Genomic DNA, 17250 nt, shown 5'->3' with positions numbered 1-17250 from the left:
AGCAGGGCGACCAGCGGAAGAACCCCCCGTCTCACCAGAGCGAGACGGGCCCTTAGAAGCTCCCGAAGGAGACTTCTTAGGGGGGGGGGAGGCGACCTTCTTCTTCTTAGGCGGGGGAGCCTTATTAGAAGAAGAAGGGGAAGAGGCGGCAGACGACGACGACGACGAGAAGACGATGAAGACGACGACGACACCTTCCTCCTCTTCTTCTTCTTCTTCGTCAACCTCCTCAGGACCGACGTCAGATCTGTCATCCAGGACGGAGCCGGGGCTGCTGTTGCCGAAGCAACAGGGCCCGGGGACGTACCTGTCCGAACAGACCAGCATCGGGAGCAGCGGCGCCAGGAACAGGGACAACATCAGCAGGTAGCGAGCATCACAGGAACGGCAGTCGAGACGGCAGGAGCAGGAACAGGAACAGCAGCGGTGGTCACGGCAGGTACGGCAGGCTGTGTGGACGGTACAGATGGTCTAACCAGCGGCAGAGACATCACGGCACCGGTGGGAGGTCCAGGGTGCGAGCTCTTCGAGGCACATGAAGTCCGGTCGTTGTGCAACACCAGCAAACCCAGGGTGGGGGCATCACACTCCCCCGAGTTACGGCGACTGGCCCTTGCACCGATGTTGTGGGTGTCACAGAGACCGCGTGCTGGGTGTTACACCAGGTGAGGAGGTGACGCGTAGCCAGGTGTTGTCAGGGTCGTGGTGGTGGTGGTTGACCGTAGCGTGCGTAACCGCCTACGGAGCCAGCGAGATGATAGAGCAGCAGCCCCTGGACACTCGGCACGCCCTGCAGTCCCAACGACGCCCACACCTGTCCGAGGTCATCCTTCACGGCAACCGCACCTGAGGAGGCAAAAGTCGGGTGATTAGGAGGATCCTCTACCCGCTCGCGCGAAGACGAGCGGATAGAGGACCCAGAGTACAACTCTACGTCGGGGTATCTAGCGCCTCCTCCACACTCGACACATCGGGAGAGGAGAAGGAACCTAGACACCGCCCCGAAGGGGAAGGCGCGAGACGTGGAAGTTGAGCGGGCGGCAGGAAAGAAGACGAAGTGTCCGTCACCAAAGGAGTCGCGGGAGAGCTTTCCGACGACTCCTTTGCAGGCCTTCGCTTCTTCCTGCCCTCATACAATGTCCACTGCGCCTCCGACCAGTTCATACAAACATCACAGGGCTCGGCCCGGGTGCATTCGCGCCCCCGGCACCGAGCACACAAAACATGAGGGTCTATCTCGGGGAAAGATCTGAATTTCCCACATTTGCGCCCTTCGGTACCCGGGCAAAGTCTCCTTGGGGTAGCGAGGCGCGGAGATTCCATCATTAATGTTCAGCGTAATTAATATGAAAAGAGAGAATACTGTACTTACCAATCTTTCATACACAATTACAAACAACCAAGAAAGCAAACGACGAGCAGCGGGCAGAGAGCGAACACACACGTCCATCCACTGTGAGGCCGAAAGCAAAAGAGATTTGTTTACCTCCCAGTCGCGCCGCGCGCCTGTCGGACAAGCAGTTAACTACCGAACCCCTTGTTCGAAAGCTTAACGACCTATCCAGCTGCCGCTAGTATCTTCCTATGTTTTAAAAGGACCGAAGGTTTTTGTATGCCGTGTCGGAACAAACTTTTTATTATTTCAGTTTTACATAAATTTCACTGTGACATGTATTAGAGAAAAATTATTTAGCAAATATAGCAACTTCACCTACTGTGTCAACATACATAATGCATATTAATAATTTACAAAACAGACTACAGTAAATGACAAATTCTATCATTCTTAAATTTATGTGACTACAGCATATTCTACCTTGCAATCATAAGTTTGCTGTGGATCTCTACCAAAATCCTCCTTGCCTTTCTATTCTTTACAGTGTACATTCTATATTTTTAACATTCCTATGATATAAAAGATGTGCTCAGGAATGCTTTATCACAAGGAAAAACTTTTGGTTCCCAATTCAGAGCCGCAAAAAGAGAACGCACTCATACTTTTTATATCTTACAACATCTAGAATGGGACTCACTATGACTAACAATGCACTGACACATAGTATCCTTCGTTACTGAGCACTGGCACAATAACTGGCTAATGTGAAATGTTAACAATACATCCCTGAATCTGCTTCCTAAGCAACATTCAATGTCCTTACTATCTTCTTACTGCCATGACATTTCCGGAGTGCCAGCTAGTATCAGCCTAAAATACATAACATGATGAATATACAACAAAGTATTAAAAACTTATATTTAACTATACACAACATGGTATACAACTAATATAAAAGATAGTATGGACATCAAAACAAAACAAACTTAATGACCTACCTCTATACATATCACATTGTGAAAAAGACACTTACAAAAGATACCAAGAAATATACACAATATCTTCACTGTGAAAAAACAGATGGTGAATGTGCCTTGTCACTAACCTATTTCACTTTTATGTAGCATTCATATATATACAGTATTTACATTACTGTACATATTGTACTGTAAGGCAGTTAATTCTCAAGGGAAGGTGATTTATTAACAACTGTAAATTACACTTAAACAACTCCATTATCATTTATTGTCTTTTGACATCTTTTGCAAAGACAATGCACAACTCAGGCATCCCCTGCACATCGGCAATGACCTAACTTTCAGAATACTAAATCTCTTTCTTATACAAATATACAACCTTAACAGCACTTGTTTTTCTTCTCTTCATCAGTCAAATCCACAGTCTGCCTTTCCAACGTAGCAATAACAGCTGCATTGTCTTTTGCATAATCTTCCACTATATATGCAAACAATTCTTCAATATTAGTGTTAGTCTTACTTGAAGTCTCAAAGAGTTTCCCATTTATCTGAAAAATGATATTGTTAAGATACAATAAAGTTTTGTACATACTTACCTGGCAGATATATACTTAGCTATAGACTCCGTCGTCCCCGACAGAAATTCGAATTTCGCGGCACACGCTGCAGGTAGGTCAGGTGATCCACCATTCCCGCCGCTGGGTGGCAGGAATAGGAACGATTACCGTTCTAGAACCAGATTTTCTCTTCCACCTGTCTCCTGAGGGGAGGCTGGGTGGGCCATCAATCGTATATATCTGCCAGGTAAGTATGTACAAAACTTTATTGTATCTTAACAATATCATTTTCGTACATGGAACTTACCCAGCAGATATATACTTAGCTGATTGACACCCTTGGTGGTGGGAAAGAGACAACTATTTACTGAATAGACAGGTAAACAACATACGTTGTAGGTAATAAATAAATAAAACCTTGGTTCCTACTTGATCAGGCGGAAGACTCCATGGCTAATGCCTAGGAATCTGCTTCGCCTCAAGAGCCTCAGCGAGGATGTGACCTATGGGCTAAGAGTTTCTTTTGGGGGGTCTGTCGATGGGGTCTTATCCATTTACTCGACAGAGCCTCTTACATGACAATATGCCTATGCCTAGTGGCATAATTAAGGAGCACAACACCGATCCCGATCACCTGATCCTAACACGAGGGTTAGTGCTTAAGTTGAAAAGAATTATCTACAAACTCCTTTCAAACTACCCAAAGAAAAAACATGACGTTAAATAAAATTTAACTCACTAGTTAAGGATCAGTATCTGCTCCCTATCCCAGCAATGTATCCGCAGACACGTATCAACCAAGAGAGAAGGATCCCTCGAAGGTTATCTTGATATCCTTCGAATAATGGGAAGTCAACACAGAGTTGCATCTCCCTTATGTGACAGCTAATATGTCCTTATGACATATTGTTAGGGAAAGAACAAGAATTCGGAAAAGCTCGCACCTTCATGCGCTTTTAATTCTCAGCTGTTTGAAGGAATCATCAATGCACTTATCAAGCCTGGCTAGCGCTTCGTGCCTGGCAGGCGCCTAGCGCCTGTCTAGCGCCTCGCGCCTGGCTGGAGCCTTGCACCTGAATGGCGCCTAGAGCCTGGCTGGAGCCTCGCGCCTGGCTGGCGCCTCGCGCCTGGCTGGTGCCTGATTGGCTCCTCCTTCCTGGCTAGCGCCTCGCGCCTGGCTGGAGCCTTGCGTCTGGCTGGCGCCTTGCGCCTGGAAGGCACTTGGAGCCTGGCAGAAGACTTCATGATTACTGTCTATGAGTCTGCATGCCTCAAGAGTTTCAGCGAGGGTAGGACCTATGACTGACAAACCCTTCTGGATCATGTCAATGGGGGCTAGCCCGCTTACACGACAGAGCCTTCTCGGATCGTTGCCAATAGGGGGCTGACCCACTTACATGGCAGAGCCTTACCTGTATCATATCAATGGGGACTAGCCCTCTTACATGACAGAGCTTTAGGTTTCTCTTTACTGGAAGGAGCCTTGCGCCTGGATGATCCTCAATCCTGACTGGAGCACCTAGCCTTGAAGGAGCCTGGCACCTGGATGGCGCCTGGCTGGCTTCTAGAGCTGGCTGGCTCCTAGAGCCTGGCTGGCGCCTCGCGCCTGGCTTGGCTCCTCCACACTTGCTGGAGCTTCGAGCTTGGAAGAGTCTCTAGGCTGTCTGGCGATGTCCACATCGGACACTCTTATATCTGTCCGATTTGTTCACCTCTGGCGCGCCAGGTTGGAGGCCCGCTCCTTCTCAGTATCCGACCATGACAGAGTTCCTTGGAACTGTCCGCCTCTGGCGTTTTTCGCCTGTATTGGCATTTGGCGCCTGGCTGGCGCTACATTGTCCGAGAGTCCTGAACAACCACATAGTTTATCAGGAGACTGGAGAAGGGTGGAAGAAATTCTTCCCCTTTGAGCTTTTGGCCCTGGCAGGGGAGGTGTTTTAGTCAGCTACACCCAGTAGACGACAGGATATCTAACAATACGAGAGAGAAGAGTCTTCCTCCGAGGAGGGATCCTTCGTGAACACTTCTTTTGCTACGAGATCTCTTCTTTTACATGTTGATGAGGTTCTCTGTGCAGAATCTTCCTATCCTTGCCCGAAGGAAGGGAAGGAGTCTGGAAGTCGAAGGAGACTCTGAGCTGAAAGAAATTGGGGGCGGAACCCTGATTTCTAGCTCTTATTGTATCCTTCTGAATACCTTCTGGGAAGCATTTTGAGCCTCATCGCACCCCGAAGACTCTGTAGGCAAACGTTTAAAACCATCTCTTCTTCTGTAGATGAAAATGTAAGTACCCTGCCTGGGCAACGAAACTTCTATCTGAAAGCGTTTGCATCAGGAATAGAGGGATTTAGTCCTTTTGCCAGACATACTTATTGCTGGCAAGAACCCATTGCCGAGTCTCCATTGAATCTGATGCAAGATTCCAATGCACAAAAATTCACTTTTCTTCTTGGTCGTTTAGGGCTAAGAGAAACAAAGAATTCCTTCATAAACTTCCTCAAAGAAGTTTGATGAGGAGCATCCATTTTGTCGGAACACGGAATCTGTGGCCACAAAAAGATCCATTCGAAGTACATGATATCCTACTCTTGTCGTATTGCGGTATCGTATAAGATCCCGAAGATCTTAATCCTCTGTTATCTCTAATTCCCCTTGTAGAGACAGAGTATAGCCTTTTACTGCGTTCTTTGATAGCAGATATATACATAAGTGATTCTTCCCTCTGAAAGTGAAGAAAAAACCTCGCTATGTGTTCACAGAGGTATCGGAAGAGGACAGTTTCCTCATTCCATCTAGCACGATCTGCAGCAATTCTATGTCTTAGCCATGACTATTGTCATTTACCTTGAAAAAACCTCTCATTCATGTCCACTTCTGGTCAGTCTGCACGCGGACAGACTCAGAGTGGAGAGGTTTTTTAGGTCTATTTATAATAGATTCTGATAGAATATCCAGATACTCTTGGAAAAGCCTTGCGAAACATGCTGTGTGAAGAACGTGACTTCTGTGAATCCAACCTCTCTAAGGCCAAAATGAGGCATACATCCTCTCTTCCTTTGACGCCCATTTATCTTAATATCTGTTAAGAATTATAACTAGGGGAAAAAAGACTAAAGTTTATTCCCCTTCTTTAAATTTAAAGATGTCTTATATTGCTACCTCTCTTGGTTCGAGGAAAAGGAAGCAGTCTAAAGGAAGCCTGTTCGTCTTCTACCTTACAAAGAGATTTATGAAGAAGACTTTCCGCAGGTTCTCACAACTCTTTTCAATAAATGTTAGACATACGTTAACAGTTATTATCTTCGATCGAGAAGGTTCTCACGGACATGCAAAACCTTGCATCGAACCTCTTAAGGATCGTTACGTTCCGTGTCTGTTCCCAAATAGGTTCTCTTTTGTTAACGCGAACAGGGGCGAAAAAAGAGATTCTCGATGCTCTTTGCGATATGAGAGAGTCGTGGAATTGGCCTAAGTGATTAAAATAAATCATTTCATCATTCCTTGTAAGCGACCCTTTTTCGATTAAATGGGTAACAAATCAGGAACGAATCTTGCCGTTACCGAGGCCTGCTGTCCGAGAGGCTACTGGACTCTTAGGTAATAACTCGCTTAAAACGAGAAAATATCTTGGATGGTGCTTCTGGCGCGGCTGGCGCTTCCTTCTAGTTCTTTTTAGGTATGTGCCATAACATCTATTGCCTTTATGGTACCCGACATCCTTCACATGTTAATTCCGTTCTTAGTGAAAAAAAAAAAAAAAAAAAAAAAAACTTTTATATACGTAGTATAGTCCATTCAGGGAAACAACTTCTGCCACTAAGAGAATGTTTCCCATCCGACTCAACCAACTTCTCTTGAGCAATATCCGATTCTAAAAAGGTTGTGTGCGTTTCTCGAAAGGATGAGAGAATTATATATATAGCGCTCTGCCGTATTAGAATCCTTTATAATACTGTCACATTGTGGTAAACAGCATTAATCTAGGAACCTTGTAAGGATACTAGGAATTCTGTAGTAACCTCGGTATGTGCATAAGACTTGACCATACCGTAGTCTTAAAGTGAATTCTCTACTACATTCATCTTGCTCACTAAGCATTGTACTCTAATAAGCCATGCTTTCGTAGCATGAGAGCATTATACAATATAGAGTTCCGCTGCGTTAGAATCCTTTAAAATGTTACCTACGGTAAACAGCATTGAAATGTTGTAATATCTTTCTTATTGAAGCTTCTTAGCAAAAGGCAGACAATATTTTATTTATGTTTGCTTAACTATCCCCTCAATCCGAGGCTAAAACCACGATTGAAGGGGAGAGACACGGTTAGTCATTCCATCCCGCAGGAGAGAGACATGTAACCAACCAATCATGACCGACACCTACATGATACTGCGTTGGTGTCTAAGCGATAGCAGTCTCGTTAGCCGACTGGCCTTACTCTTCCAGAGTTGCCAGCTACTCCATTTAATAAAGGAATCTTATAAAATTATTATCGAACTTCAGGAAGTCTTATAATGCATATTTAAGCGAACAAGAAACTTCGATAAATCTAGAAGCTAAGTAGGTGTTGTCCTTAACAACCTCCTTTAAGCGTAGTCCTTCCTAGGAAATTCCTGGAAGGATACTGGTAATTGAGTTGCTCAGCAAAGAAGTAACTACGGTATGTGCTTATGATTTGCCGTATCGTATTCTCATACAGCAGATACTCTACTACCTTCTTTCCCTGCCGAGGCAGATAGAGAAAGGAAAAATTTTTTACTATCTTCGTTCTTTTCGTTAATAGAACGATAGAAAGAGTATATATATCTCCTTAAGGAAGGAAGTTAATCCACGGAACTCTTTAAATCTTTGTGATTTCCTCATAAATCGTGGAAGAGACAGAATTCCTGTTGATCTGTAGGTTTACGGAAGGAAGTAGATATTTCCTATCCGCCATCATACCCAAACGTCGATGAGATTCTTATAAGAAAACTCCCAAGCTCTTGCCTCTTCATAACGAGGGAAGAGCATGAATGAAGGAGAGAGTCCTCTGAATAATGAAAAAATGGCTTCTCTTAGTATCAGAATCCTTCTGGCAAAAAAAGCGATGGCCGCCTGTGCGACATCTTGCACCTTTGCCAGGGGAAAGTTGCTCAAGTTAAAAACTCAAAGAGGAGCCTCGCAACTGACCTCTCTCTCAAAAGAAGATTAGGAATATTCTGGCGCCTGGCTCCTTGCGCCTAGCGCCTGGAATGTTCCGCACGCTAGAAAGGAGACTCGCTCCTGGAACGTTCCGCTTGCGTGGAAGGTGCCCCGTGCGCCCTGATAAGTTCCGACCGCCTACTAGACCCCTTTTAGAAAGAGCCTCTTGCCCGGGAAACGTTCAATGTGAAGGATCGTTCTGATTGCCACTCTACTATAAGGCTCCTTGCTCTAGCCGTTCTGTTTTTCTGGCGCAATTTGCGCCAGGCTGGCGCTTCGTCTTTTTGAAGGCGCCTTGCGCCAAGAAAAATTTTCTAGAACGCGGCTCGCGCTAGTCTGTTAGCTGGAACGCGGCTCGCTGCTGGCTATTGGAACGTAGCTCACGCTAGCTTGCTGGAACGCGGCTTCCTGGCAGCGGCTGGCTCTTGCTCAGTGTTCTTTTAGTTTTCAGACAACGCGCTAGATCATCGAAACTCCAAACATACATTCTTCGTCTTTTCGGATGTAAGATGAAGAGACGCACTTTTTTAAGGATGCCTTATCAATGGCTATCCTTGGCAGTCTGGGACGTTCTACAGAACCTGCCGAGGGGACGCCTGACCGGAGGGGTGTTTCTCCCTAACCCTTCCTGCGGCTGTCGACTTTCCTCCTCACTGGGTCTGGGAGTTTGGAAGAGGTCTAGGCCTGGAAGCGCTACGGAGCGATCAGACGCACCCTCCACTGCACTGGAACACTATATTCACTTCTTACCTTTTAAGAGCTCGCCTTTTGAGCTCCATCCATTTATCTTCAAATTTGCACATATGAATTTGTAGATTATGTGGAGTAAGAAGGTGATGAGGATGCAACAACTACTAGTATTGTCAATACTCTAACTGCTCGTTCGTACGAGAGCTCTTAAAGCTTCTAAAGGAAGCGTATCTAGTTATATGCTTTCTGACTTCCTAAAGTAGGAAGTTAGATCTTATATTTCCTTCATCAAGTTCTAACACTTATACACGTATTAGTGAAAAAAAAAAAATCAATATTTCCCTTATTGCAAAATATATGAGTGGTCTACCGAAAATTCGGTAGTTTTTCAACGTAATTATTGCCTTCGAAATTTCGAAGCCAAATTCAGTAAAAAGTTTAATAAGAGCAGTATGCCATACCACGACCCAGTACTTCCCTGCAAAAGACAGCCCAGAATGTCGATGGTCGATTAAAAAACGAAAATCAAGTCAGGAGGTGTCAACAAACGTATGTTGACCCCCCTACCTGCGACAGAGAAAATCTGGTTCTAGAACTTAATCGTTCCTATTCCTGCCACCCATTCGGCCAGGGCGTTAGATCGACCTGACTCTACCGCAGCTGTGCCGCAAAATTCGAATTCGTCGGGGACTACGGAGTCTATACTAAGTATATATCTGCTTGGTAAGTTTCCATGTACTACAAGTAATATGAAATTGCATATTTACAAACGACACATTTTTTTAAATTCAAAATGCACAACTATGTACGCTGACATCAATAAATATTTTCTCAGCGTATTATTCTGTCTAACACAAAACTAAGATTCTCTATCACTGTAAAAAGATTACTGTAAATTTTGCAATAAAAGTTCAACATACCTCTTCTGCATAGTCATTGAGGTCATGGTAATCTACTTCACGCCGCTGAGGATCCTCCTTCACCAGATCTAGTTTTGTCCCACACAAATACAGTTTGCAATTCTCTTCATGTTTCTGAACTTCCCCTACCCAAACTTTGCACGATCAACACTGAGAAAATAAGAGTTTCATTCAAATTTTTCAGTGTAAGGCAGTTTTTGGAGAAACAAACAATGCCTAGGTTAGATGATATTCAATAAAGCAACCATAAACTGAACTGAAACAATGCATTAGCATAACATGAGTCACCCGAATGCCTACCATCCTATTATACACAAACAAGCTAACTATGGATACCACAGTATCTAGAAACAACAAAATTATCTTGTACTGTCCATAGCAAAAAATAAAAAATGACAATTTGTCCAAAATTGCATTTTTCCTAACTATACAAACCTGAGGTCCTTTTACAATAGGAAGGTACTAGCGGCAGCTGGATAGGTCGTAAGCTTTGCGAACAAGGGATTCGGTAGTTAACTGCTTGTCCGACAGGCGCGCGCGCGCGACTGGGAGGTAAACAAATCACTTTTGATTTTGGCCCAAGCAAAAAACTGCAGAGTGAGGGGTGGCATGAGGTGGGGCTATTTGTGTAAAAGGACCTCAGGTTTGTATAGTTAGGAAAAATGCAATTTTGGACAAATTGTCATTTGTTCCGACACGGCATACAAACCTTCGGTCCTTTTACAATAGGAAGACTCACTTCTTGGTGGGAGGAATCTGAGTCTTTTGTGAACAGACTGGTGTTCGCCCAACCTTGGAAGTCTCCCTGGTCGTAAGAGCGAGGGAGGGATCCAAGCCTCTGTCCGATTGATCGGGGTGTGCACCGCAGGATCAATGGTCAGACCTCTGGACCGAGTACTAAGAGAGAGGCAAGCGTATCTCTTCGTACCAGCAATGTAAGAACTTGTTCCTGTACAGGAGCAAATATAAAGTCATGGGTTTGACTCTTGTAGGCATCCACTTCCCCCCCCGTTGTAGGAGGAAGTGGTGGATATTCTGCTCCTATCCCTAGTGAAAGGGATAGGATGGGGCTCTGTCATATAGCTACACCTGCATCTCGTCCTCATCCAGCGTAGTGACGACCGTGGCCCTCTGCCCACAGGTAGAGGAGGAGGAAAAAAGATGGGAAAGGGAGCCAGTCACTCACTCACTCACACATCCATCCACACAGTCACACCAGGACTCGATGCTGTTTCAGCCTGCGAGGGTCTGGGTTAGCTACACAACTTGTTGAGCAGCCACCACGGGTCCCAAGGAAAAGGTATCCAAGGACCTGTGGGCAATATCCCGAAGGTAGAAGATGTAAAGGTAGTCTGGTTTAAGACCAGACCCCTGCCTTCAGGACCTGCGCCACGGAGAAGTTCTTACGAAAACGCCAACGAGGGGCCAATACTTCTGACTTCGTGAGCTCTCGGACGGGACGTACGATGTCGTCACTACCATCAGCCTCATACGCCCTCCTGATGACCTCACGCAGCCAGAATGAAAGAGTGTTTCTTGGATACTTCTTTCTTGGGGGCCGTGGAGAGGCCAAAACACAGGGCCCTGAATTGGAAGATTCTTCCCCCATCATGAATCTTAGAACTTCCTCGAGGAAGGATGGATTGGTACGTGGAAGTAAGCGTCCTGTAAGTCCAAGGACAACCATCCAGTCCCCTGGACGGAGTGCTGCTAACACCGAGGCAGTGGTCTCCATCGTGAATTTCTTCTTTTCCACGAGAAGTTCAGGGCGCTTACGTCCAACACCGGTCTCCATCCCCTGAGGATTTCGGAACTAGGAACAGGCGGTTGTAAAAGCCTGCCGAAAGATGATCTGCCACTAGTTCGATCGCCTCCTTTTCCAGCATCTGATCTACCGCTAGTCGGAGGGCTTGATTCATGATGGGGTCCCTGTATCTGGCCGTCAACTCCCTCGGGGTATTCGTCAAGGGAGCCTCGAAGAGAACGGGATGAGATAGCCCTTCCTCAAAATTGACAGGGTCCAGGCATCTGCGTCTTTCTGGGCCCAGACTTCTGCAAACTGTAAAAGCCTGGCGCCTACAGTTGTCTGAAGGACTTGAGTCTTCCTTGGGAGGTTTGATTGACTTCGTAAAAGTCCTCCCTCTTCTATTTGGTTTCCGACCTCTGAACGAAGAGGATCTAGAGGTAGAAGCCCCTCGAAAGGTTCCTGAGAGGTCGGCTTAGCTTCTTCGTCTTAGTCTGGAAGGTAGGGCGCGGCTTCCTTGCAGACTGCGCTAGAAGGTCCTGCGTAGCTTTGGCAGAGAGAGCCTTCGAATGTCTTGAACCAGGTGTTTAGGAAACAGCTGCGTAGAGAGAGGGGCAAAAAGCAAAAGACGATCTCTGAGCATGTGAGACAGACTTTGTTAAAATGAGCAAAATACTGATCTTTTCTTCAAGACCCCTGCTCCAAAACAGTGAAGCTATTTCGCTGGCCCCATCCCTCACCGATTTATCCATACAGGATAAGACACAATTCAAATCCTCCGGAGAAAACGTGTCCGGTCCTTGAGTTTTCTTGGCTAGGACTCCGAGGGACCAATCGAGAAAGTTGAAAACTTCCAAGACTCAAAAATAAAATGCCTTTTAGAATGTGATCTATTTCATTCATTGCCCACGTAGTTTTGGCCGAATTCAAAGCTGATCTTCTAGTGGCGTCTACTAGTGCCGAAAAATCTGCGTCAGCTGAAGACGGAAGGCCCAGTCCCAAGGGTTCTCCTGTCTCATACCAAAATCCTGTCCGTCCTGAAAGCTTCGACGGAGGAAAGGCAAACATAGTTTTCCCCGCTTCTTCTTTAGTACGCATCCATGAACCAAAAACTCTTGAGCGCTTTCTTCATAGAAAGAGTCGGTTTCATTCTCACACACGAAGTCCTTTCGTTGCTTTCGCTGTGGAGAACAACGAGTGTGGGAAGGAGGAGCAGTAGGGCTCAAAGACTCTCCGAACTCCTGAAGGAGAAGCTCTGTGAGCTTCTTGTACGAAGAAACTGTCGCCGATGTATTAGTTTTCTTCCTCAGAGGCTTCCTGGTCTTCTTGAAGAGGAGAAACGAGGATGGAGGATCCTTATGAGAATCCTTAGATGATTTCCTAGCTGGGGAACAGTCGATGAAGGAGACAAACGTCTTGAAGAGGAGAAGATTCCAAAGTAGAGAGGCGTACAGAGAGAACGAGAGTCGTAAAAGAAGGACGCTTATCCCGAAAATTCTTGTCTAATCTCGCATTCCTTCCTAACGCAGACAAAACTCTTAACAGCAAAAGAGGAAGGACTCCTTTCCCTAGAAAGACCACGCCTATCCCTAGGGAAACTACGAGAGGGAGAGCGCCTACTCAAATCCTGGCGCCGATCGTGAGGAGAGCGGCTACTAGGCGCCGAGCGCCTATCTGTCACAGGGCGCTTAGGGGAATCCTGGCGCCTACCAAGCGGCGAAACGTTGCTAAAAATAGGGCGCCTATCAGGAGCAGGGCGCTTGAGAGGCTCTTGATGCCTACGAAGCGGAGAGCGGCCTATGCTCCGAGCGCTTAAACGGAACAGGGCGTTTCGACGAGATCTTGGTCCTTACCAAGGGGTAGAAACGTCTGTAAGGCTCCGAGCGCCTAACAGAAGCAGGGCGCTTGAGGCGTTCTTGACTTCTAGCAAGAGGAGACCGATCAGGAGTAGGAGTCTCGAGAACGAAGAGCGCCCTACTAGGAAAACGAAGCAAACGAGGATCAAGGCGTCTTTCTCCAGGAGAACAGCTACTAAAAGAAGGACGCTTACCAGGAGCAGGGCTCCTACTAGACTCTTGATGTCTTACAGGGGAGGAGCGAACTCCATGCGATGAGCGCCTACCAGTCACGTTATCCGACGCCCGACGACAGTAGTCGGAAGGAGAAGTGTGCCTACTTTCAGAAGGGCATTCCCTAGGTTCTCTGAGAAGGCGAGGAGAAGAAAGATGAGACGGAGACGACGAAATAAGTCTTCTATGACCTGGGCGACTCTCTCTTCTTGCACGAACTCTAGAAGAAGGAGAAACAGAAGGGGCTGAGCGTCTACCTGAGGCAGGAATACCGATCTGGGGGAATCCGATCTGGGGAAATATCTTCATAGTCCAAGGAGCGCCTATCCGACGAATGGCGTCTCGACACCTCCGAGCGGGAGTGGTGTTCCTCTCGTGAAATGTTACGATGTGTAGAAGTATCCTCAAAAGAAGGAGATCGCCGATTACAAGGAGAGAGCTCTTCCGACGAAACGCGCCTCGATCTCTTGATAGGGAGAGACAAATCCTTCCTTCTACGCGATCTCGATGCCAAGGAGTCCGCCAAGGCTGTGATCTGAGCTTGTAGGCCCGCTAGCACTCGAGTAGGAGAGTCCCCAGGATCTTCTTCCGAAGCAAGCTCAGCGCGAGGAGCGGGAGAAGGAGGGCGATCACTGGAGCTCCCTAGGCTTCTTTGCTTGCAAGGAAGCTACATCAGAAAAGTCTTCTGGGCTGGACGCTAACGTACTGAAGGGAGCCTCCACAGCCCTCTTCAACGGGCGTGACGCCTCCTTAGAGCTCCAACCACGCTTCGGCGAAGGAGAAGAGGATGACGAAAAACACTGACGAAGAATATTCTTCTTCTTACGATCCAAGGCAGCCTGGGAGCGAACTTCAGGATCTGCCGGAGACGCCTGACCGGTGGGGGGCTCTCCCTAGCCCTCCTGCAGCTTTCCGACTTTCCTCCTCCACTGGAACTGGGAGTCTGGAAGAGGTCTAGGCCTGGAGGCACTAAGGAGCCGGTCAGACGCACCCTCCACATCACTGGGTACACTGCACTTATCATCACTGACACTCTTACCTTGATCAGTACGAAGATTCTTGTCTTCCTTAAAACACAAGGAAGCTTTTGAGGCCGCCGCCTCCGAAGACGAATCTACGGCTTCGGTGCGGGGAGCAGGAGCTGAGACCTGGGAGGAAGGTTCTAAAACTACATTAATGTTAGTTTCATTCTCACTCATTCTCGACCTGCTCGAACTCCTTGAAGAAGCTTTACGTACCCTATCCCTTTCAAGTTTCCTAATATAAGAAGAAAGAGCCTTACATTCATCTTCGTTCAAAACCTCACACTCTTGACACGGGTTACTAAACGAACATTCATTCCCCCTACATTTAACACAGAAAGTGTGAGGGTCAACCGCAGCTTTCGGTAACCTCACCTTACATCCATCGGTCAAACATACTCTAAACAAAACCGGAGTTTTGGAAACAGAATCAAAATCAGACATTCTACAGGAAAATCCAGCGCGAAAGTCAATAACGGTCCAATCAGCGTATGCCAAGCCAAAATAGAGCGAATACGTCACCAAAATGTCCAAATCAAGTCTCCAGGCAAGCGAGAAATGAAGAATATATCGGAATGAAACGACAAACAGTTGTTATCGCTTCAGCGACAGAAAAAAATCTGGCTGGAGAGATAGATTGGTTCATACGCCCGCCACCCAGCGGCGGGTAAGGTAGACCACCTGACCTACCTGTCGCGTGTGCCGCGAGATTTGAAATTCTGTCGGAACGTCGGAGACTATAGCTAAGTATATATCTGGCAGGGAAGTTCATGTACAAAATGTAAATTTTTAATCAATGAAATGCTATATTTTTAAAAATTTATTTGTTCATTCATACCAATGAAATGTAAGTTTCCACACATTAATTAGTATCTGAAGGCAGGAGTAGAGCAATTGGTGGCTACTGCATATGTGCAGTTAGATCCATCAGTTGTTACATGTCAACTCTAATTATTCTCTGTAAAGTTAACCAATAACCTCACATGATTGTAATTCTAATGTAGTTTAATCATACTACTGAGAATTTGCCTTAAATACAGGGAAAAACAAGAGAAGAAAAATATGTAAAGTTAGATAGCAAAGACTGAAACTCTTACCTCTTAATATTAGTAATGTCATAACAAATCACTGCTGCTTTTGCGTCTCTGTAATAAATACGGCTCATAGCCTCGTATCTTTCACTTCTGCTGTGTCCCACAAACCTAAACAAATTTTTCTTCCCTCAATGTTCATATAACGGGCCCCAAAAGCAGCACCTGAAAAATATCCAAATGAAACCTAACAACAAATCTTATTCTAACTCTCATCTTATGACAGAACTTCACACATGAGGGAAATAAAATGAAGAATAATTACAACCTCAGAAAAGATATTGGTGAGGCTTACTTCCAAACACTTATGAAACCACCACTATATCTGAAATTGCTTCACTTATGGTAAGTTAGTCTTGCTTTCCAAATACAATACTAAATTACAAAATAATGTGTGAAAACAGAATAGCAGAGTAGAAAAATTATATGACTTTTTAAATAAAGATTCTACAACATTAAAACTAACTTTTCATACAAATTCATTAAACATGTAGTGCCCTCTTTGGGGCCAAAATACCCCCATACATGCACAGTACTCAAATACCTCTTGGACAGAATAATAGAAGTAATTATGAGAAACTGCTGAAACATGTGCACCTCTGACCCCTCCAGTTCTTAGCAACGATCCAAATTTTTGTTTTATGTAAAAAGTATAACTCTATGGGAACAAGGGAATGGGAGGAGGGCACTTCATGTATGACTGCTGAAAATTGTTTTGTTAGAAAAGATTCACTGTTCATACTAAACATGTTATTGTTATAATACAATTAAGTTTGTTCATACTTACCTGGCAGATATATATATAGCTGTATTTTCTGAAGTCGACAGAATTTAAAAATTCGCGGCACACGCGTGGGCGGCCAGGTGGGGTAGTACCCATTCCCGCCGTGGGAGGCGGATATCAGGAACTATTCCCATTTTCTATTCATATATCAGTGCCACTGTCTCCTGAGGGGAGGTGGGTGGGCACTTTAATTATATATATCTGCCAGGTAAGTATGAACAAACTTAATTGTATTATAACAATAACATTTTGTTCATGAAACTTACCTGACAGATATGAGGGCCCCAGAACCAGAAAGTCGTATATGCCACTTCCACGGATTTGGAGTTATGCATACTGGTAGATTTGACAACCTTTTCTCTGTGTATTTGAGGGATTTCTAGGCCATTCCACCATTTACATACGGTCGAAATTCCTACTGGGGACAGTCGGAATTATCGATTTTAGCTACAGGAAAGAACATGACTTCGAGCGGTGCTGGCAGCCGCTCGGACGCTTCATGAGGACCAGATAGACGCATACACCTAGCGCTGATTAAGCCAATGAGAGCGCGCGTCACTTTGCGGGTAGCGAATTCTAGGCCAATGAGCGTTTTTCCCCATAAGGCGCGTGTAAGCATCGACCAATCACCGCGCAGCTTACAATCTCCCGCCAATGTTTACATCTCACTTCAGTGATCATAGCGGGAGATTTAATTTACGATTATCCGTTGTGTTGTGCTGTATTTTGTCTAAATTACTCTTTATTTGAGTACATTATGTCTTCCTCTGGCAGTGATAGTGAGCATAGCGATGTCGTGCAACATTTTTTTCATTATTAGAATAGTAATAATAGTCGTAGTACTAGTAGTAGTAGTAGTAGTAGTGGATGAGGGTCACA

At 45.6% G+C, this 17250-nt stretch overlaps 2 protein-coding genes across 2 annotated transcripts in view; both read right to left on the bottom strand.

Annotated features, from left to right (window-relative positions):
• LOC135207857 (ras-related protein Rab-24-like) overlaps positions 1-17250 on the bottom strand; it is a 107718-nt gene that overhangs the window by 67833 nt on the left and 22635 nt on the right.
• On the bottom strand, positions 1634-9805 carry LOC135207728 (ras-related protein Rab-24-like; the record flags this gene model as incomplete). Its single annotated transcript, XM_064239555.1, has 2 exons — positions 1634-2861; positions 9662-9805. Coding segments are annotated over 2 exons (312 nt in total), but the record flags the coding sequence as incomplete, so codon positions are not given.

This window comes from Macrobrachium nipponense, chromosome 34 (genome assembly GCF_015104395.2).
Source record: "Macrobrachium nipponense isolate FS-2020 chromosome 34, ASM1510439v2, whole genome shotgun sequence".
Classification (NCBI taxonomy): domain Eukaryota; kingdom Metazoa; phylum Arthropoda; class Malacostraca; order Decapoda; family Palaemonidae; genus Macrobrachium; species Macrobrachium nipponense.
The sequence above is the reverse complement of the archived record's forward strand: the minus strand, read 5'-3'. Positions and strand labels throughout refer to the sequence as shown.